At 63.1% G+C, this 20918-nt stretch overlaps 2 protein-coding genes and 1 long non-coding RNA gene across 3 annotated transcripts; all 3 read right to left on the minus strand.

Annotated features, from left to right (window-relative positions):
• Window positions 1-1969: 1969 nt before the first annotated feature.
• On the minus strand, window positions 1970-8589 carry LOC116799905 (rho GTPase-activating protein 9-like). Its single transcript, XM_032713367.1, has 6 exons — window positions 8317-8589; window positions 7752-7898; window positions 6505-6567; window positions 6332-6390; window positions 5565-5659; window positions 1970-2436 (listed from the first exon to the last, which is right to left on the minus strand). Exons 1-6 carry the CDS (start codon window positions 8587-8589, stop codon window positions 2369-2371), a joined length of 705 nt encoding a protein of 234 aa, XP_032569258.1. The 3' UTR covers window positions 1970-2368.
• A 373-nt stretch (window positions 8590-8962) lies between these two features.
• Window positions 8963-14065, minus strand: LETMD1 (LETM1 domain containing 1). Its single transcript, XM_032713368.1, has 9 exons — window positions 13956-14065; window positions 13209-13375; window positions 12976-13091; window positions 12721-12803; window positions 11819-12005; window positions 11632-11733; window positions 11050-11202; window positions 10704-10800; window positions 8963-10258 (listed from the first exon to the last, which is right to left on the minus strand). Exons 1-9 carry the CDS (start codon window positions 14063-14065, stop codon window positions 10188-10190), a joined length of 1086 nt encoding a protein of 361 aa, XP_032569259.1. The 3' UTR covers window positions 8963-10187.
• A 3453-nt stretch (window positions 14066-17518) lies between these two features.
• On the minus strand, window positions 17519-18331 carry LOC116799981. The gene is made up of 3 exons (XR_004361151.1): window positions 18204-18331; window positions 17871-18091; window positions 17519-17705 (listed from the first exon to the last, which is right to left on the minus strand). It is a non-coding gene; the product is annotated as an uncharacterized LOC116799981 (long non-coding RNA).
• Between the last annotated feature and the right edge of the window lie 2587 nt (window positions 18332-20918).

Genomic DNA, 20918 nt, shown 5'->3' on the forward strand with positions numbered 1-20918 from the left:
GGAGACCATGGGCAGGAGCTGTGCCCCTGCAGCCCACAGGGCACCCCGGGAGTGCAGAGATCCACCCCCACCGGAGCAGGGGGTGCCCGAAGGAGGCAGGGACCCCGTGGGAGGCCCCTGCTGGAGCAGGGTCCCGGCAGGGACCTGCTGACCCGTGGGGAGAGGAGCCCACGCTGGAGTCGGTTTTCCTGGTAGGACCTGTGGCCCTGTGGGGGACCCACGCTGGAGCAGCCTGAGCCTGAAGGACTGACCCCATGGAAAAATGACCCACGTTGCAGCAGTTTGGGAAGAACTGTTGCCCGTGGGATGGTCTCACATTGGAGAAGTTGGTGAAGAACTCTCTCCCGTGGGAGGGACCCCACGGGATCAGGGGAAGGACTCCAACTCCTCTCCCTGAGCAGCAACAGGAAGAGCAACTGACCGTAACCCCCATTCCCTGTCCCCCTGCAGCAGTGGGTGGGGAGGAGGGAGAACTTGGAAGGAAGGAGGGGTGGGGAAAGGTGGTTTTGAAATTTATTTTACTTCTCATTCTCCTGTTCTGATTCTGTTGATAATATATTTATTTAATATCCCCACTTTGAGTCTGTTTTGCCCATGATGATGATCAGTGAATGATCTCGCCCAGTCCTTATCTCAACTCATCAACCCTTCATTATATTTTCCCTCCTCTGTCCAGTTGCAGAGGGGACTGAGAGAGCAGCTTTAGTGGGTACCTGGCCTCCAGCCAGAGCCAACCCACTACACTGGACTGAGCTGACCCTGCAGGGAGAGGGGTTCCCGACCCCACTGCTGTGAAAACCTGTAGGGAACCAAGATTCTATGACCCTGGGAGAAACTCAGAAGGGGAACTTGGCAAGATAAATGCGGATGTGGTGAGACATATCCCTGTGTGTGGGAAATTGCTTGGGACTATGTTTCTCATGGACAGTGAATGCTTAACTAAAAAGCAGATACAGAGAAAAATTACCAAGAGGAATTTACTGCTGATGTAACATGGTATATAAACTGTGAAGGAACTGCAATAAATTATTCCATTATACCACACTCCTTGGGGTCCATGCCCCAGTATGCCACAAATGTCATCCAAGTGGAGCATGCAAAATTAATCCAGAAAATATAGCCAGAATTCCAGTGGCATAGCCCAGCTGAACCAGGACAGTGACCCGGGACAGGATTTGACTGTGTGCACCCATCTCCGCTGCAGGACAGCAGGTGAGCAGCTGGGAACCATGGGAATCACTAACACGGGAACAAAAAACTCAGGTGGAGATACTCACAAAGATATTAAAGATATACGGCAGTAATGTCTGCCAGTTGTTGTTGGTAATGCTGCTAGTTTGGGTACGTGACAATTGCTCCTGGTTTCCTCTAGAGGGAAACGTGAATGTTGCCGTATGGAAGCGAATTGGGGAAGAGCTGGGGCAGAAGCCAGATGAAAAAGCTTTAAATTTATTGTCAACATGGCAACAGGTGTTTTCGGCATTAAGCCACCTGTAAGCTACAAATGGAACTGATTTACTTTCTTTGGTGGGTGCACCCCTCGCAGAGAATGATTCTAAAGAGAAACAATTCCTGCTCACAACCTGAGACTCAAACCCCAGTGATCCTCTCAACCCACCCTGGGTCAATTCTGAAAAAGAGCAGATTTATATCCGCCTCCTGCTGACAATGACTCACCACAAGGTGCCTCGGGAACAGCCCTGCTAAACCCCTCACCCTGTGCCACCGCTTCTGCCGTGCCCGCAAATCCAGCGCTCAGCCCGGCCCTGCACATCCACTTCCACTGCTGCCTCCTCCAGCCCCGCGTCCCTGCACATCCACTGCTGCCTCCTCCGGCCCCACCGCCCTGCACATCCACTTCCACTGCTGCCTCCTCCGGCCCCGCCGCCCTGCACGTCCACTTCCACCGCCACCTCCTCCGGCCCCGTGTCCCTGCATATCCACTTCCACTGCTGCCTCCTCCGGCCCCGCGTCCCTGCTCTCTGCCAGCCACCGCAGGGAGTGCTGGAGTGGACCTGGTAATCTCCCGGTCAGTCTTGTTAACTGATACAGCTTTGCAGTTACTCCCCACGGGGGTTTGGGGACCACCAGGGAACGGTTACAGCGCATTTTTGTTAGGGTGCTCATCCACAACTCATTCAGGACTTTTTGTGCTCCCTGGAATCGTTGACGCTGATAATACTTGGGAGATTCACGTCATGGCTTGGACACCTCATCCTTCTTGTCACATTAAAGCAGGAGAAAAGGTTTATTTCACTGCACAAGGTCTGAGGTGAGAGAGATGTCGCACTGGAGGTTTTGGCAGTACAAACGTACCACATATTATGTGGGCACAACAAATCTCTCGCAATCAGCCAATGTTGACTTGTTACTTTAAAGGGCAACGATTTACAGGTTTGGTGGACACAAAAAAGGCCTGTTTGTGGTCAGCTGAGCCTGCAAGGAGCAGAAAACACAATTCAACCCCAAGCAGTGGTTCTGCAAAGGCCTTGGAAGGTTTTCAGAGCAGTGGGGTCGGGAACCCCTCCCCCTGCAGGGGCAGCTCAGAGGGAGCCAGTCTGGAAAGGCACCAACGGAACATTCCTGTCACTCTCCCCAAGGGACTCAGGGAGCCCTAAAAACATCTTCCCCCCTCACCGCCAAAAAAAAAAAAAAGGTTTATTTTGTCCTTCCCCTCAGCATGGTGCGGCACTTCCCGGAAGGCAAACTCTGGGAATAACCACTGCCCCCTTTTCTCCTCCTTCCCTCAGCTTTTCTATCTGAGCTGGCATGGGCACAGGGGCTGGAATATCCCTTGGGCTCATTGGGCTCAGCCGGCCTGGCTGTGCCCACCCCCAGCCCCTGGATGGGGGAATGTTGGGAGATAGCACTGATGCTGTGCCAGCCCTGCCCAGCAGGAGCCAAAACAGGGGCATGTTCTCTACCCCTTGCCAGCTCCCCCTGCAGAGCCCAGCACTGGGAGGAGGCTGTGGGAAGAGGAACTCCAGCTCAGCCACACCCAACACAATCTCCACCTCTTATTCCACACCACTGGTGTCACACTCACATCCTACAGAACTGAGAGATCTTCTGACTCTTCCGTTGGATTGATTTCTCTGAACTGAAATCCCTTCTTGCCAACACACACAACTTCAACTCCATCCCATTTCTTTGAAAAATATTTCTCACTCAAAATGGAACAAAACACTGGCCTATAGGACATCCTACCCTCAAATGGATAACTCTAAACAGTAATAATTAAAAAAATGACCCCCCAGTATTCAAGAAAAACTTGTACCTATTTCCTAAAAGCATCCGTGAGCCCTGTCAGCCAATTTCATACCTGACAAGGGTTTGGAGGGGGTGCTTTGTCACGGGAAGCCCTGGAGGCCCATGGCACAGGGGTGGGGCTGCACTGTGGGGCTGTGGGGCGCTGGTTCTTTGGTTGCCAGGGGCCATTCCGGAATGGAGAGGATAGGCCGTGACCTCCCAGAGGAGGTGTTCCCTCGGGGGAGCTCTGCAGGGCCCCCGCAGCAAATGCCCCGGCGCGGCCTGTGCTGCGGGGAGTGCGCACAGGGAGAGGCTGGGCCGGCCCAGGGCCGGGGCAGAAAGGCCAGCCCAGGGAGGGGGTTCTGCCCCTGCCTGCAGGGCCCAGCCTTGGGCGGGAGCACCGTGGGCAGGGCCCGGTGCTGCTGCTGGCTCGGGGCTCAGGCCTTGCCGCCTGGGAGCTGCCTGGGTCCCTGACCCTGCTGCGCCCCACGGCCGAGGCTCCGTCCCCGCTGCCCCCCAGCAGCAGCAGCTCCCTGCGTGGCAGCCCCAGGCAGGGCCTGGTGTGTGTGCCCTGCGGGCGGAGGCTGTGGCGGGACTGCTTTTGGTGCTTGTGCAAAGCGTGGTGGAGTCCCCGCAGGCAGTCGTGGCTGGGCTGGGTGAGGCCAAGGGCAGAGTCTGCAGCCGAGCCGGGAGATGAGTGAGAGGAGCTGCAGGGCTGGAGCAGGGCAGCTCTGTGTGCTTGTGGCGCTGAGGGGCCCAGAAGTGAGCCCAGCCCCGGGGTTGTGTGAGCGATGCAGTGCAGGGAGTGTGAGGGGGCTGGTGGTGCTTTCAAGAGCGCTGTTGGTGCAAGGCAGGATGGGCTTGTCATTGTTGGGCACGCGGTGAGGCGGGGCATCCAAAATCCCCCCAAGGGGAAGGGAGCAGGCAAGAAACCAAAAGTAAAGGCTGGCACTAAAGAGCCCGGGGATTTGTGGAGAGAGGGGTTGGGGCAGCTTTGTGGGGGGATTTGGGGCACCACGAAGTGCCACTCGGTCCCATAGCTCTGGCACCACTAGGCAGCAAAATTATTTTCCAGAATGAAAGGCAAAACCCCCTCAAAATCCCTCAAAATTCAGAGGTTTTTTTGCTCAGCCCAGTGCCTGCTCAAGCCCAGGCCCTGCAAAGTCCCACAGGGGCACTGGGCACACTGGGATGGGGCTACTGAGGCACATAGGGATGGGAGGCACTGGGCAAACTGGGATGGAGAGAACTGGCAGGGGGCAAATGGGACTGGTGGGGTGCAGGAGGGAATGGTGGGGGGAGGGAGGGCAGTGTGAAGGAAGGGAAGGAAACTGGGACTGGCAGAGGACACTGGGACCAGTGAGTAAGAGTCACTGGGCTGGAGGGACTTCCTGGGACCAGTAGGTGCACAGGGACTGGGGGCAGTTCTGGGATTGGTCTCGGGAGGACAATGACACAGGGGACAGGGACAAGGTGGGGACCCTGAGAGCACCAGGTGACTCAGGGCAGGTACACTGGGCAAGGCGAGGGGGGGACAGGGGGTACACTGGGGACAGGCAGCCAAGGCTCACGGAGCACTCAGTCCCTCCTCCTCCACCAGTCTGGGAACCAAAGGAGATTTGGGGGGGACACGAAGGTGGGAGGGGTTTGGGGGGATCCCCACCTCGGCTGAGCCCCCTCTTCCCCCTCTCTGCAAGCTCTGGGGCCCCTTGGCCTGGAAGAGCCTGAGGCAGCTCCTTGCCTGCTGCTTCTCCTGGGCCTGGGGGGCACTTGGGGGGCCATCTGGGGGTCACAGTCATGGCCATGCTGGCCGTGAGCTCTGCTCTCCCCACTCAGACCCCCAAACCCCCTTAGAGCCCCATCCCCATCCCCCTGAGCTCCCCCAGGGCTCCATCCCCCCTGGGGGAGCCCATGGGGTCTGCAGGGGACCCCCTGCCCCCCCCCCCAGGCCCAGCCCCACTCCCAGATCCTCGGCAGGAACTCGTTCCCTGTCCCACGGCAGAGCTGTGGGCAGGGGGAGATGGAGGGGGTAGGGACCCCCACAGGACCCTCGCACTCCAGGGTGGGGCTCCGGGGGTGCCCCTAACCCAAGGGGGTCTGTACACACACCCCCTGCCCCCAGGAAGGACACGAGGGACATTTTGGGGACCCCATATGTGCAGGGAGTCCCTGGGCTGTTCTGGAGAGCCCCCCAACCCCCTAGTGTAGGCACCCCCATCCCCCCAGCCCAGGGATCCATCCAGGGGTCCCACTGTGGGGGTCCCATCCCATGGGCCCACTCCAGTGGCCCCAGCTGGGGGTCCCAACCCACTCACCTGGAGGACCTTCTTGCTGCTCTGTGGAGTCAGGGTTCAGGCCAGGGCAGCCTCCCATGAATCCACGCTGCTCTTGGGGGGCTGCTGCCTGGGCACTGGTGGGGGCACAGGCTGTCAGGGCTGCTCTGCCTCCTGTGCCTCCACAGCTCCCCAGATCCGTCCACAGCACCCCAAACTCCTCCATGATCCCTCCAATCCCTCCACAGCCCCCCAAACTCCCCCACAGCCCCTTCCCCTGCTGCCCCCTACCCCTATGCCCCCCTCCCCCAGGGGTACCAGCCCCTAGGGCTCCTCATGGGAGACAGGGCTGTTCCCAGCCAGGAGCAGAACCCAGAAGCCCCCCCAGCTCTTCCTGGGGGAGCAGGTGAGGGCCACACCCACACCCTGCCCAGCCGGGAGGAGGCCGGTGTGCCCCCCATGCCAGCAGAACCCTGTTGGGCACTGGCAGCACCCCAGGTCTGATCCCTCTGCCCAGCCCGGCACAGCCCCCCAGCCCCAGGGAGCCCAGAACCCCTGTGGGGACCCCAGCCTGGCACAACCCCTGCACAAGAGCCCCCCCCCACCCCCAGCCTGGTAGACCCCTCTTCTCCCCCCTGCGACCCCCTGAGCCTCCTGCCCTTCTTGGTAACCTCAGTCCTGTGCAGCTGCCGAGCCCTGGGCACCTCCCATGGCACAGGGTCTGGGCTGACCCTGGCCCACCCCCCAGCCCCCCCAGCACTCCCCGACCACCTCCGCCCCTCCCAGCCCTCCACTTTGGGGTAACTCACAGGTCGGCCCCCCAGTCCTCAGGGCTGTGGTGAGCGAGGCTCCCGTCATGGGTCACCTGCTGGGGTGGGGACAGTGTGAGGGAGCCCCCACACCCTCCCCAATGCTCCCCATTACCCCAACTTGCCCTGCCCCCCCCCCGGCGTGCCCCCCTCCTCCCCATCCCCCAGCTCACCCCCACACCTCCGGGGCTCTGTCCTGCCGTCGTCCGGGGGGGCTCGGCAGAGAGGGGTCGGCCCTGGGGGGACACAAAGGACACCATCAGCCTCGGAGGACCCCAGGACCGACCCCCCAGGACTGTCCCCCCCCCCACAGTTAGCACTGGCTCTAATTGGGGCACCAATGTGGCTGTGCAGGGCCAAGGGTGGCAGCGAGAGGGCACTGGGGGGGTTAAGAGGGAACTGGGGGGCATTGTGGGAGTCGGGGGGGTCAGTGGCGGGGAACTGGAGGGGTCAGGAGGGGCAGTAGTGGGGTCACACGGGTTGGAGAGAGAAGATATTGGGGGAGGATAATTTGGGAGAATCAAGAAGTTGGGGGGGCATGGGAGGGCAAAACGGGTGGTGTGAGAGCAAGACAGGGGACATTGGGGGGCACGAGAGCACGATGGGGGAGCAGGGAGGGGCTAAAAGAGACCGAGGGTGGGAGCTGGAGGGGTCGAGGTGGTCAGTGAGGGGCCATGTAGGGGCTGGGGGTGCAGACCCCACTGGTGGGGGGCTGGCAGCACCCTACTCCCTCCCTCCCTTGCTGTCCTCCCGTGCCCACCCCCCCCCCAGTGCCCACCCGGTCCCGATGCAGCCGTGGGGGTTTCCAGGAGCTGGTGCCACTCTCGGGGCTGTAAAAAAAGCAGCGGCCGCTCTCGGGGTCCCAGTGCCGCTCCCAGGACCCCAAAACCTGCAGGGGGGGCCCGGTCGGCACGGGGGGCGCGGCCCCCCGCCCCTCCCGCTGCAGCCCCTCCAGGTTGCGGGAGATCGTGGCGGATCCCGGGGGAGACACCTTGGGGGGGAAAGGGTTGAGGGGCAGGACCCGAACTGGGGGGGGCACACGGGCAATGCCCACAGCGCACCCCCAGCCCTGCTGTGCCCCCCCGTGTCCCTGTTATCCTGCCCCCCAGCCCGCCAATGCCCCCCTGCCCTGTCGTGTCTCCCCAGCCCCCAAGTGCCCCCCCAATGCCCCCCCTCCCGGCACGGTGCCCTCCCCCCGCACCCCAACTTCCTCCGCTGCCCCGCAGTGGGAGCGGGGGAGGGGGGGGAAGGGGCGACAGAGAGGTTGGAGAGTGCAGGGGGGGACAAGGGAGGGGTACACGGGGTGCAGGGCTGGGGGGACAGGGACAGGGAGCCCCGGCAAAACTGTGGAGGGGGGCTCTGAGAGGAGCAGGTCTGGGGGGCACAGGGTGTCCAGGGGGGTAACCCAGCCCCCACTCACCCCAGTGTCCTGCTGGGACTGGCACTGCGCGGGGGTGGGGATGACCCCCCCTGCCAGCTGGCCGGTGCCGGTGCCCACGGCGCGGGGGGGGGGACGCGGAGGGGGCACACAGGTCCTCCGGCGAGCAGCACTGCCGCCCCCCCAGGCCTGGGGGCAGAGAGGAGGGCACCCACCCACACAAAATGATCCTCTGTGCTGCCGGTGAGGGGGCACAGACACTCCCACCACCCCCGGGCCCCAGCCCTGGTTTCCCGTGTCCCCCTCTCCCTGGTGCCCCCAATATTCCTATCCCCGCGTCCCCGCTGTCCCCCAGCCCCAGTGTACCCCCAGCCTTGGGCACCCAGACTCCCAGCCCAGGACCCCCAGCGCTGCGCCCCCCACCCCGTTCTCCCAGTGCCCTCTCAGCCCCACAGCTCCCTTCTCCCTGTGCCCCCCCAGCCCCGTGCCCCTCCAACCCCGTGTGCCCAACCCACGGCTCCGTCCTCCCAGTGCCCCCCAACCCCGTTCCCCCATCAGCTCCGTGACCCCAGCTCGGTCCCCCCCCGCCCCACCCACCCGTCCCCGCGGGCTGCCCGGGGGTCCGCGGGCTCCGGGTCCCGCTGTCACCCGGCTCCTCCTCGGCCACGTAGGTGGCGGGGACGAAGAAGGGTCGCGCCCAGGGGGGGTCCCCGGGCCGCCGCACCTGCCACCAGTCCGGGGTGGCCCTGCGGAGCAGCAGCAGCCGCTCCCCCGCGGCCATCGCCACCTCCCGCCCGTCCTCCGCCCGGTACCGGTACCCGAACAGCGCCCGCAGGGGCACGGCCGGCCCGGCCCGGCGCCACCGCCGCCCCGGCAGCATCGCCACCCGCCCCGGGGGGACCGCGCCGGGGGAACCGCGCCCTGGGGACTGCGCGGCCCCGCTCGTGGCACCGCCGGGGACAGGATGGGGACGGGGCAGAACGTGTCACCCCCCCCCCCGGGGCTGGCGGGGCCCCAGGATGTGGTGACAGGGGATGAGAGGTGACACTGAGAGGTGACACTGACTGAGAGGTGACACGGGCTGAGGGGTGACAGACCCTGAAGGTCAAAAATCCCTATTTCCTGTAGCTTCCATCCCCACAGCCCCCCTGCTCCCCACAGCCCCGTGTCCCAGAGGTGGTGACAGCTCCCAATGGATCCCCTGGTGTGGGGACAGATGGTGCTTCCCCAAAAGGCAAGAAGTAACAGGATTTATTCTACTTTTACCCAGATTTCGCTGTTCCTGGGGCAACCTGAGGGGATCTTTGCCTTTTAATATAACTTTTATTGGATTTAATCCACAATAACGCAGGGTCCTGCTCGATCCTGTGTTTCTAAGTCCCCCGCTCCCTGAAATCTGGGTGTGTCCCCAGTCCCCTCCCAGCTCCCACTGGCTTTCTCATTTTTAGTTTCCCAAATGTTGTGAATCCAAAGCTTCTCCACAATATTACTAATTTTCCCAGCCTTTCCTGCCCTGCATAACGCTGTATTTAAAGGGAGTATTTAAGTGGAAAAAGAAATGGTTAAATTGGACGGTGAGTTGTGGCTTTAAGGGGGTTAAATCCCCTCACAGTGAATTCCTCATGGGAGCAGTCACCAATTCCCAAAAAACAGTGAGAAGGGGGGGGGGGGGGATGTCCTACCACTTTATACCCCAAAAATGCTTCAAAAGGGACATTTTCCAGGTGTCCCCCCTCCCACAGGGACACAGCACCACCAAGGCCCCCTCCCAAAAGACACCGGAGCCGCTGATTCCTTTGGGCTTTAATAAACCTCGGAAGTTCGGGAATTCCTCATGCAGGGCGGGGTGGAGGGGGAGGTTTAACCCCCTGAAGCCCCCGGAGCCGCCACTGCCCAGTGGGAAACACAGAGGTGGAAAGGTCTAATTAGCTACAACGAGGCTGAATTTGAAGGAGGCAGCCCGGGGACCCCCCACTCGGCCCTTCCCACCCCCCTCGGGGGCGTTCCCAGCCCCGACCCCTCCCTCCCTCCGCCTGCTCCGGACAGACAAACCCCCGGAATCCTCCCGGGAAGGTCTTACAGGGATTTAGGAGGTTCCGAGGGGGGATTTGGGGCCGTTTCTGAACCCTTCGGGGTGGGGGGTTACATTTAAGACTGTCCAGTGGAGAAAAGAAACAAGGGAAAAGCCTCCGGCACAAAGTCCCTGGATCAGACAGAACCGTCCCCGGGCCGGGGAGCCACCCTCTGTCTCCCATAATTAGCGGGATGCAGTTAATTACTGGGATAACGAAGCCACGTCTCCTGGTCGTGCTCGGCCCTGGAGCAGCAGCGGCCGCTCCCGACGGCGCCGAGGGGAGTGAGGACCCGGCGCTGGCTCCGCAAAGCGCCCGGATCTCGGCAGCACCAGCCTGGGGATCACCAGGTCGGGGCACAGGGCCAAGGTGAGGGGCACCAGGCCGGGTGAGGGGCACAGGGCCATCACTCTGAGGGCCGGCTGTAGTTGAGGGACAGCAGGACCATGCTGTGGGCCAGGAGAGAAGCTTCGGAAGCTGGAAGAACACGGGAGCAGGGTCGGAGACTGGGGGCACTGGGACTGGCACAGGAGAGCCCTGGGCAGACTGGGAGTGCTGGGACTGGGATGGGAGGGGCACTGGGGGACATTGGGGGTGCTGGGATGGGCAGTGAGTAGATCAGGGCCCTGCAGCAGGCACAGGAGTGGACATAGGGGACACTGGGCATTAGGGGAGCACCGGGATGAGAACTGGGAAGACTGGGAGCACTGGGATGGGCATGGGGGCATCCCACTTCCCTCCCATTCCCATTTTCTTTCCCCTGGGGATGGAGTCTGCCACCAGAGCTCTGTGGGACAGGCACACCTGGCAGCCCAGAGCGGGACGAAGTCCCCCTTTCACCTCAGAATTCCCCAGGAGCGACATTCCCTGTGCCCAGAGAAGCCAGGGGGGGCTCGCTGTGTGTGTGGCCCCCAGCAGGTACCTTGGAGCTCACAGGAGAGCTGGAGCCACTGCTCCAGCCACGCCCGGCAATCGGCCCGGCCCAGGTGGGTGGAGTTGAGCCCACGCAGGTAACAGGCCTGGGGAGACACAGATGGTTGGGGTGGGCACGTGGAGCACCAGCATCACGCCAGGATCCTGCCATGGCACGAGGAGGGGCCCGGGTGTGGCTCCAGGTGTGATCCCAGTGTGGGAAATGGGCTGGGAGAACACGCTCCCAGGAGAGGGCAACCGCCACCCACCCAGGGTGGGTCTAGGGGACCCCCCTGTGCCCCAAGGTGACACCTGGGGTGACACAGCCCCGGGATGGGGGTGCTGAGGGTCCTCACCGCTCGCAGCTCCTCCTCAGAGAGCTGCCCCAGCCCCAGGCGCAGCAGGGCCCGGTCCAGGTGCCGGATCTCCAGGATGTGGCTCAGCAGGCGATGCCGCAGGAGAACGGCCGGTAAGTGGGGGGTCAGGAACAGCACCTGGCTCAGGGCCCTCTGCAAGACACAGGGGAAGGTCACCTGGGTGATATCCAACCCCTCCTGAAACAGGGGCGGGACCCACAGCACTGCCACCCGCCCGAGTGGCCCATCCAGCCTGGCCTTGAACACTTCCAGGGATGGGGCATTCCCTGGGAAATCCCACCCAGTGCCTCCCCACCTTCACAGGGAGGAATTCCTTCCCAAAATCCTCCTCTGGGTTCACTCACAGCAGCTCCATGTCCTCCTGATGTTGGGAGCTGGAGGCAGCACTGCAGGTGGGGTCTCACCTGAGCCCCCCTCACCTGCTGCCCACGGGATGGGGACAAGCCCAGGATACGGGGGGATTTCAGGGCCACCTGTCCAGCTTTTCATCCACACGTGGACTGCTTTTGGGGCACAGCCCCCAGTTTGGGGGGGGCAGCACCTGCACTGAGCTGGACTCACCACATGATCCACCTGGAGCCTGTTCAGCACCAGTGGAGACCCCGAGAACAAACTCCTCACGGCCAAGAGCTGGGCCAGGCGGGGCCGGGCACCGCCCTGCACCTGCAAGAGCCCCGGGAGGGCAGATGACACCTCTGACAGGTGACAACCCCCCCACGGGGTGATGGTGTGACCGAGGGGGATGTACCTGGGAGCAGAGCTGCTGCAGGAGCTCCCGGGGCCGGGGCTCGGGCAGGGACTGCGCTGCCAGAGCCAGGCTCCGCACCACGTCCGGGTACGAGTCCCTCCGGATGGAATCATAGACATCCAGGAATTCCAGCTGCTGCTGCGGCGTCCAGAAGTAGCGGATCAGGAGCTGCCGTGGGAAGAAATACCTGGGGTGAGAGAGGAGAGAGGGATTGAGGGAGGGAATGGCACAGGGGGCACAGGGCAGGTGGGGTCTGGGCTGTGGAAGAGGCCAAGCCCTGGGCGCTGCCAAGGCCACCACTGGCCGGGTCCCCACGCTGTGGCTGACACAAGCCAGGTGCCTGTGGCCTCACATCCAGCCCCCCCAGGTCCTTTCTCATTCTGCCCCAGCCTGGAGCGTTCCATTTTATTCCACAGGGCTGTGGGGAGCCCAGGGCAGGACCTCACCCCATCAGCCTTATCCCACTGATCCCACAGATCCAGCCTGGCCCCTACAGAGCCTTCCCTCGTGTCCCCCGTGAGCTGAGGTCCCAGACAAGGACATTAACCAGGACTGGGAGCCCTGGGAGGGGCAGCAGAGCTGCAAAATCCCAGGATTTAGCAGGGATTTATCCTGGTTCTGGAAGAGCTCGTGGGGACAGGGACACTCCAAGGGATTGTGCATGGAGGTGCCCGTGGCTGAGGACACTCCAGGGAGGGTCTCTCTGATAGTTCTTTTATTAAATTATTTTAATTGATTCCATGATTTCTTTGGGTGGGACAATGGCCCCAGAAGCTGGGATACCAAATCCAGCACCCGGCTCCTCAGGATCTGGATGTTTGGACAGGGAGAGTGTGGCCAGATTCTTCGTTCTGAAAACCCCATCTCCCTGGAATCTGGGGGTCAGGGACCCCAGTACTCACATCAGGATGATGACCAGGAAGTTGGCAAAGGGTGGGATGGCGATGATCCCGATGGGAATGGCCTTGAGCGCATCCCTGCGGAACTGCCTCCAGACGGAGGAGAGAGTCAGGATCCGACACCAAACCCCCCAAACTCCCTACGAGTCCCTGCAGTTCACGGCCCCAGCGGTGGCTGCAGCTCCCAGTCCCTGTGTTGAGGCAGAGGAGGTGCATCCCCCAGGAATTCCAGCCCTTTTCCACGGGGAGGGGGCTCACCTGGCGCAGCCGCTCCATGTCCCGGTACGGGAGCTGCTGCACCTGCAGCCGCTGCCGGGACATCCTGAATCTGATCCTGCCGATCTCCTTCACCTCCAGGAACAGCGCCTGGATTCCTGTTGGACAGAGCACTGAATCCCGGGGTGGTGCAGCTGCTGTCGCTGTTCCACCTGGAGCAGCAGGATACATCCCACCTCCTGGGACCCACTTTTGGGCTCCCCCTCAGGACTCACCTGAGGTGAAGGTGCTGTACAGGACGTAGAACCTGGGGAAGCTCCTCTCCAGGTAACGCTCGTACCTGGCGTTGACCCTCCGGGCCACGGCGGCCACGGCAGCCACGAGGGCCCGGGAGGTGGCCCGGGAGGAGAGGGGACGCTCCTGGGACCTGCACACCTGGCACCTGGGCCACCGCCCCTAGGTCAACTTTGGGCTCAAGATGTACCAGAGAGGTGAGGGGGGCTGGGAGCCCCCCAGAGAGGTGAGGAAGAGCTGGGACCCCCCCGGGCCAGGGCTGGGGGGAGCAGGGCCTGGGAATCAACCAGAGCCCGGGGGCCTCGGGGAGGGGGAAACCAGGTGGCACCGGGGCAGGGAACAGCACCGCGGGGAGTGGGGGGTTGTGGAGTAACGGGGGGCACTGAGGGGGCACTGGGTCCTGAGCAACGGCGGGGGAGGGAGGGGCCATGGCCAGTACCGGGGGCGTAACGGGGGAGGACCAGGGTAGTAAGGGATGGAGGCTGTATTTGGCAGAGGGTCAGGGCTGTGGTCGGTATTGGGAAGGGTCGAGGCCGGCGGTCGGTGTTTTTGGGGGGGTCGGGGCCCGCGGCCTGTGTTTTGCGGGGGGGGGGTCGGGGCCCGCGGTCGGTATTTGGGGGGGCTGCGGTCGGTGTTTGGGGGGGGTCAGGGCTGCGGCGCGGGCGGCTGCCCCTGAGGAGGTTGTGCCCCACGGGCCGTGGCTGCCCCGGAGGGCACTCCCCGCTCACCTGAGCGCCCCCAGGGCGGGCAGCAGCTCTATGCGGCCGCGGCGGGGACCGAGGGCGGCGGGGCCGAGACGCCAGAGCACCCCGCGGGCGGCGGCCCTGGACAGCGCCATCTTGGCGGGCACGGGCGGCGGTCACGTGGCGCTGCGGCCGCTGATTGGCTGCCGGTGCTCTGGGGGCGGGGCCTGGACCATTCACCCTCCCCCCCTTCCGGTACCGGCCCCGGGACCCCCGGCCCGGAGCCCGGACCGATCCCTCACCCGCGGTATCGGCCCCGGGACCCCTGGCCTGGACCGGCCCCCCCTTCCCTCCACCAGCGGGACCCCCGGCCTGGAGCCTGGACCGGGACCCTCCTCCCGCTTCACCGGGGGTTAAATCGCTTCCCGGCCTTTGAGGGGCCCGTGGCGGGACCTCTCCCGCCCCCCCCCCTCCTTTCCCCTGCTGTCCGGGCACGGGGGAGGCCAAATCCCCCAGCAAAGGGACCGGGACCCCCAGCAAAGCTCCCCGGGAATTCCCATAATCCAAGTTCTGCGTTGCCTCTTCTCAGACCTCTTTCAGCCCCTCCACGTCCCGGGGATCCTTGGAGGTTTCTGGGATGCTCTTCCCTCCCTCCAGCCGGCCCCCGGCCCCCCTGTGCTCCCCCCGGGCGCGTGGCTCCCGTCACGCACCCCCCGTGCTGTCCCCACCCTGTGCCCTCCCCTCCCGGGCCCAGGCACTGCTCACTCAGCTGTTGTTTATCTGGGGAGGGGGTTATCGCTGCCCCCGGGAGGGCCGATAAGGGCGGATCGATCCCGCGGGACGATCCTCCCTGCACGTACCGGAGGGACCCGCGGTGCCCGCGCAGGCCCGATCAGAGTCCGGCCCTCGTGGATCAGTGGAGCCGCCGGAGGCTCCTCAGCCCCGGCCCCGGGGCCACTTCAAAGAGGGTTAATGGGGAGTCAATTAATGATCAGGAGATGCCAGAGATTTCGGGAGCCTTTGAGGCGCCTCCGAGCTCCCTCGGGAACTCTGCTCCGGGTGGAGGCGAGGGAGGGAAGGAGGGGACACCCCTTAAATAGGGAGGGGGCACCCCCCAGGGGAGAGTGGGACACCCTCGGGCCTCGAAGAGCACGACAGGAGCACCATCATGCCCACCAAACCCACCCCCGGCTGCGAGCTGGGTGAGTACTGACACCCCCCCCCCGGGGGCTGGCACCACCCCCAGCCTAAAACACCCGGGATTTGGGGGATTCAGACAGTTTCCCACGCCCAGGCTACCTGTGGGGTCGGTCACACCTGGGTTCGGGTGGGCAGTGATGGGTTATTCCCATCTCTAATGCCTGCGCTGTCGGGTCAGGGCTGAGGGTGAATCAGGGAGTTTCCATCTCCTGGATTTCTCATTTTCCCAGGATTTGGTCACTTAGCAATACCCTTAGCAATGCCCAGCCGGCAGGAGCAGTGTCCCATTCCCAGTTAAATCCATGGAGTTGTTCCTTGGGAAGGGAGTGGTTGAAAACAAATTATTCCAAGTTTCCAAGAGAATGCACAGAAGAGGAAGAACTCTGGAGGGAGCAGAGTTTCCCTCTGGAAAAACAAGCAGCAAATGAAAGAAAAGCCCAGTCAGGCCGTTCTCCCCCAAAGCACGGGGTTTTCTGGGAAAGAAGGAAGTAATCCCATCTGGGAGAGATGGGAGCAGTCAGGGGGGGAACCAGCACCGGAGGGCGCCAAAAGTCTGGGAACTGGGAGAGAAAAACAGAGGGATTTTGGTACCAAAAGCACTGCTGGGGGGGCAAGGGGAGTTCCAGGGGGGCTCTTGGGCTCCAAAGGGATCCACGATTTGGGGTGGAATGAGCGGCTGTTGGGAAAAGCTCGGAGTGGGAGCAGGGGGATGCTGCAGCTGGTGTGCCCCCTCATCACCACCACGGGGTCCTGGGACTCTCCTGGGGCCTCACTGGGGCTCAACCCTCCCCCACTGGGTTCAACCCAGAGCTGGGGTTCTGCCCCCGACCCCAGGACCACGGGGGTGCCCCGACCCCCATACTGGGGACTACACTGGGGTCCTGGGACCCTCCTGGGGCTTCACTGGGGCTCAACCCCCCCACTGGGTTCAACCCAGAGCTGGGGCTCTGCCTCCGACCCCAGGACCACGGGGGTGCCCCGACCCCTGTACTGGGACTGCACCTCCAAGGCGACCCCCCCCCGCACGGGGGCCCAGCCCAGGTGCCGCCCCCAGTACCATCCCCAATGCCCCCCGGTGCTCCCCCGGTACCTCCCGATCACGCCCCCGTTGTTCCCCGCGCCATCCCCGGTCCCTCCCCCGGTCCCGCCCCGTGACGCGGCTCCGCGCGCCGGGACGCGGCTCCGGCCGGGCCGGGGATGAGGCGGCGGCGGGGCCGGGGGCGGCCGGGGCCGGTGAGCCATGAGGGGAACGGGGGGGACCCCTCGAGGGTGGTCCCACTCCCCTCCAGGGGGAGGTTCCCCTTGGAGCGGGGGGATCCTGCCTCGGGGGCGCGTCCCCGGGTGTTCTGGGGAGGGGAATCCTGCCCGGGGGGTTCTGCTGGATGTGCTGCGGGACCCCGGCGTGGGTTTACAAGGGGGGCCATGGAGCCGTTGCGCCCCCCCCACACACACCCCAGCACTCAAGGCCTCTCGCGGCCCCCCGGGCGCTGCCCCCACCATCGCGTGGCTGGGGAACCCCCGGTGACCTTGGGGTGTCCCGGGGGTCCCTGCAGGCGGGCACTGCGGGGGCGACGGCACCGAGTCTCGCCCTCTGGGCTCCTCCTTGGGGTCTGGGGGGCTCCGGGGCCCCCCAGGCTCTTCCCTCACTCTTCCGAGGTGCTGAGGGTGCAGCGACCCTATAGCGGGGCTGGGGTGCGATGGGAGCACAGCCAAGAAGCCCCGGGAGCAGCCGTGGAGCCCTGGGAGCACAGCCATGAAACCCTGGAATCTCTCGAATCCCCGGGGTCACAGCCATGGAACCCTGGGATTACCCATGGAGCCCTGGGACCTCTGGGATCACAGTCACAGAGCCCCGGGATCCCCGCCATGGAACCCTGGGATCTCTGAGATCCCCGGGATCGCAGCCATGGAGCCCCCTCGGGCTCAGCAGCCCCATGGAGCTCGTCCTGCCCGGGCTGAGGTTCCCGGACACGTGTCCTTGTCCCTGCAGATCCCCCATCCGGTGTCCCCGGTCCCAGCTCCGGAGCCTCCCGGCGCGTCCCGGTGCGGACGGTGAGTCCGGCCCATGCCGGAGGCTCCCGGGGCACTCCAGGGAATGTCACTGTGTCCGGGCAGGGCTCTGCTCCCCCCTCTCCCGGGGCACTCCAGGGAATGTCGCTGTGTCCGGGCAGGGCTGTGCTCTCCCCGCTGCCGGAGCAGTTCAGGGAATGTCGCTCTGTCCGGGCAGGGCTCTGCGCTCCCGGCCGAGGTCCGCGCGTGGCTGTGGGTGAAGGTGCGCTCGGAAGGGGTTCCGGCCCCCCCCGCGCTGGGAGGAGGCTCGGCCACGGGCAGGGGAGCCCTCGGACGAGCTCTTGAGGTGTGGGAGAGCGGGACGGTGCAGCCGGTGGTGGAATAACGGCCCCGTGTTGTTGTGGGTTGGACGCGGGTGGTTTATTACAGGTGGTGAAAGTTCTTGCTGTCTCAGGTGTGAGTCAGCCGCCTGTCCCACGCTCAGCTCTCAAATCCAGGAGCTGGGGCAGGCTGGGAAGAGAGCTGCTCCTGAGCAGGCTGGGAGGAAGCTGCTCCTCCCTGCCAGGGAGTTGTTTCCGTGTGTTTCTGTAGAAAGAACCAGGTCATGCTCCAAATTTCCTGGAGAGGACACTTGTGTGAGCAGGTGAGCAGGGCTGGGCTCAGCCCCCCGTGCCCTCCTGCACCCAGGCATATCCTGGCTTTGGAATGTGGGACGGGGTGAGGGATGGGCAGGGAACAAGCTGGTCTGACCTGTTCAGATGTGGGCAGGTGACCTGTCCTCGTGCAACAGGAGCAGAGGTCGCTGCTGGCTTTGTCCTCTCAGGTCGTGGGCAGGAGTGGGGCAGAGGGAGGGGGGAGGAATCCCACAGGGATGGACCCTGTGCTGCTCCCCAGGGGGACCCCCCCCAGGTCCGTGCAAAGGAAAAGGTTTTCCGGGTCTCAGCCCTGGTGGAGCCAGTGCCAGGGGACACCTGGAAGGTGATCAAGGGGGTGGAATTGGGGAATCAAGGCTGGAAAAGCTCTCTGAGATCATCCAGTCCACCCATTCCCCCAGCACCAGTCACCACCCAGTTCACCAGTTACCTTTGCTGGGACGATGGGCTGTCTGTGCCAGTTTGGGGTGTCGTGCCTGGGGCTCCCAGTGGGGCATCACCTGGAAGGGCTGGACTAAGGGGTCAGGGTGAGCAGGTGAAGGGCTCCCGGTGTCACCACCAGCCCACAGGGTGTCTGTGTGTGGAGCAAAATGAGATGTTGGCCCCAAAAGTGCTCCAGAAAGATCCGTGAGGATCCTGCCTGCCCTGCAGGGACCAGCCTGGCTCAAAGCCCGACATCAAAGGCACGACCTCAATGGCAGGAACTGCTCCCAGCATGGGGCCAGGCTGCTCCTGTGCCCTGAGGGTAGGAGCAGAAGCAGGATGAGCCCGTGGCTGTTGGAAGGACCCGTTGGACAGTGGGTTTGAAGGGGGGAGTGGAACAAGGGCCCCGTTGTTCCTGGTTTGTTGTTTGCTCTGTGGGTGGAGAAGGCCTGCACAGCAGCACGGTGTCGGCGGGTTTGCGGAGTGACCTCGTGATGTTTTGCTCAGGGCTTGTGGTATTCCAGGGAATATTCCCCTGGGAATGCCTGGGACTGTTGGGTGTAACAGCAGTGGGGTCACAGTGGGGGTTTGACCACCAGGAGGCAGAGCCTGGTGAGCCCATGCCTGTGTCCCGTGGGAAAGGACACGAGTGTGCCCAGGTGAGTAGGGAGGCCACGGGCACCTGGCTCGTGTCAGCCACAGCACGGCCACTGGGACCAGGGCAGTGCCCATCCCCCTGTGCTGGGCACTGCTGAGGCCAAACACCAAATCCTGGAATCAGTTTTGGGTCCCCAGTGCAGGACATTGAGGGGCTGGAGCTGGGAACAGAGCTGGGGAAGGGGCTGGAGCACCAGGAGTGGGGAGACTGGAGGGGGCTCAGCCTGGAGAAGAAGAGGCTCAGGGGGGACCTTCTCCCTCTCCACACCTGCCTGACAGGAGGGGCAGCCAGGTGGGGTCCCTGGTGTCACCCTCCCACAGAAGGCTCTGTGGGCACCTGTGGGACATGTTCCCTGTGCCAGGGGTGGATCCATCTCCCAGCCCAGCAGCTGCTGGAGCAGATAAGGGGCCCCCTCCCACCCTTGCCCGGGCTGGGCTGGTGTGGGGGCAGATACTGAGGTGGGTCCGTAACGAACGTTCCCTCAGGATTGTCCTCCTCGCCCCTCATGGAGTGAGGCTCCGGTGGGACTCACTGCCAGGGTAAGGCTGCTCCTCCTGGATCGCAATTTGGGAAAAGGTGGCTTATTGCTGAACTTTAGGGGGTTGTTTTAGTGGAAGCTGTGGGGTTTGGGGCTTAACAAAGAAGGGAAGTGGTGGGGTCAGAGCTGGGAGGTGGTCCTAGTTCAGGGGGGAACTGCTGGGGCAAGTCCGGGGCTGTGGCTGGGAGGTGGCAGGAGGTTATGGAATATCCCAATTGGAAGGGACCTACAAGGATCAAATCCAGCTCCTGGAGGTGTTTCCTCCCCTTTCTCCCCACGACGTGTGGCAGTTTGGGGTGATTGGAGCCCGGAAGGGGCAGGGGGTGTCCAAGGGGATTTTTGGGGTGTCCCATGCAGGGCCAGGAGTTGGCCTCGGTGATCTTTTTGGGAACATTCCAATATTCCGTGACTCCATGTGCTTGTGCAAACACTCCAGGTTAAAGTGGGGGAATAACACAACTCCCCCCTGTGCCTCGGTGGGAGTGGGGATTTCGGGGGTCCAGAGGGGTCAGTGCCCACGTTCCCCTGGAGTCATCGCTCCAAACCTGGGGTGGTCTGGGTGGAAACCCAACAATTGTGGCTCCAGCAGTGTCTCCCCACCTCTCAGGTGACTTTGGCATCTTTGGGGGGATTTCAGTCCCTCTCAGGTGTTTTAGCCCCTCTCAGGTGATTTCAGCACCTGGCTCAGTCACAACCCACCTCTGGGCTGGTTGTGAAACTGGGAACTCATCTTTAAAACCCTAAAATTGGTTCAAATCGCTTAAACTGAATCCCTGGCTGATGATTTTCTTTTACATCCTCACTGAACCAGTATTCCTTTGTTTTATGGCAATCTCCCATTCAAATCCAGTGGGATTTGAGGAGGGATTAAGTGCTTTACAGACCAGACTGAGGGACTTTGGCTCGTCCTTGGGGGCTTGAGGGGGTTGAACCTCCAGAGCCTGGAGGGTGCCAGCTCATCCCCAGCTCCCTCCTGCTGCATCCCCATCCTAGTTTCTGATTCCCTCTTGCTCCATTCCCAGTCCCATCCCAGTTTCTGATTCCCTCTTGCTCCATTCCCAGTCCCATCCCAGTTTCTGGTTCCCTCCTGCTCCAGTCCCAGTCCCAGCCCCAGCCCAGATTCTGGCTCAGTCCTGCGTGGGTTGGATTTAAACCCAGATCATGATGAAGGAGTTAAACTTGCCCTTAACCCAATTCCCAATGCCTGGGAGAGCTGGGGGAATGGTGGGAGGGTTTGAGGGGTGGTGGTGGGGTTCTGGGAGGGTTTGGAGGGTGCTGTGGGTGCCAGGGGTGCCATAAGCACCAGGAAGGGGGGGATGGGATGTGGTTTCCACAGTGAGGAAATTCCACCCTTGTTTCCTGGACTGGAGTTTCACAACCAGCTCCAGCTGCCTGTGGACACTCCTGCCACGTCGGTCCTTTTTGGGGGGAGGATGGGGGACTTTCCCAGCAGGTCCCAGCCCAAATTACCCCTCCCATCCCTGCCAGGACCCTCAGAGCTGGAAAAGGGCCCAGGAAGTGAGTCC

Source organism: Chiroxiphia lanceolata, chromosome 30 (genome assembly GCF_009829145.1).
Source record: "Chiroxiphia lanceolata isolate bChiLan1 chromosome 30, bChiLan1.pri, whole genome shotgun sequence".
Classification (NCBI taxonomy): Eukaryota; Metazoa; Chordata; class Aves; order Passeriformes; family Pipridae; genus Chiroxiphia; species Chiroxiphia lanceolata.

What these genes read in the sequence shown, in the direction of transcription:
- LOC116799905 (XM_032713367.1), bottom strand. Translation starts at nt 8,589, where the DNA reads ATGCTGCCGGGGCGGCGGTGGCGCCGGGCCGGGCCGGCCGTGCCCCTG. An exon ending in CGCGGACCCCCGGGCAGCCC is followed by an intron (nt 7,899 to 8,316) that starts GCGGGGACGGGT and finishes CTCTGCCCCCAG; the next exon opens with GCCTGGGGGGGCGGCAGTGC. An exon ending in GCAGCAAGAAGGTCCTCCAG is followed by an intron (nt 2,437 to 5,564) that starts GTGAGTGGGTTG and finishes TGCTCCTTGCAG; the next exon opens with GCTCAGCTGACCACAAACAG.
- LETMD1 (XM_032713368.1), bottom strand. Translation starts at nt 14,065, where the DNA reads ATGGCGCTGTCCAGGGCCGCCGCCCGCGGGGTGCTCTGGCGTCTCGGC. An exon ending in ACATGGAGCGGCTGCGCCAG is followed by an intron (nt 12,804 to 12,975) that starts GTGAGCCCCCTC and finishes GTCTGGAGGCAG; the next exon opens with TTCCGCAGGGATGCGCTCAA. An exon ending in CTGAGGAGGAGCTGCGAGCG is followed by an intron (nt 10,801 to 11,049) that starts GTGAGGACCCTC and finishes GTGTCTCCCCAG; the next exon opens with GCCTGTTACCTGCGTGGGCT.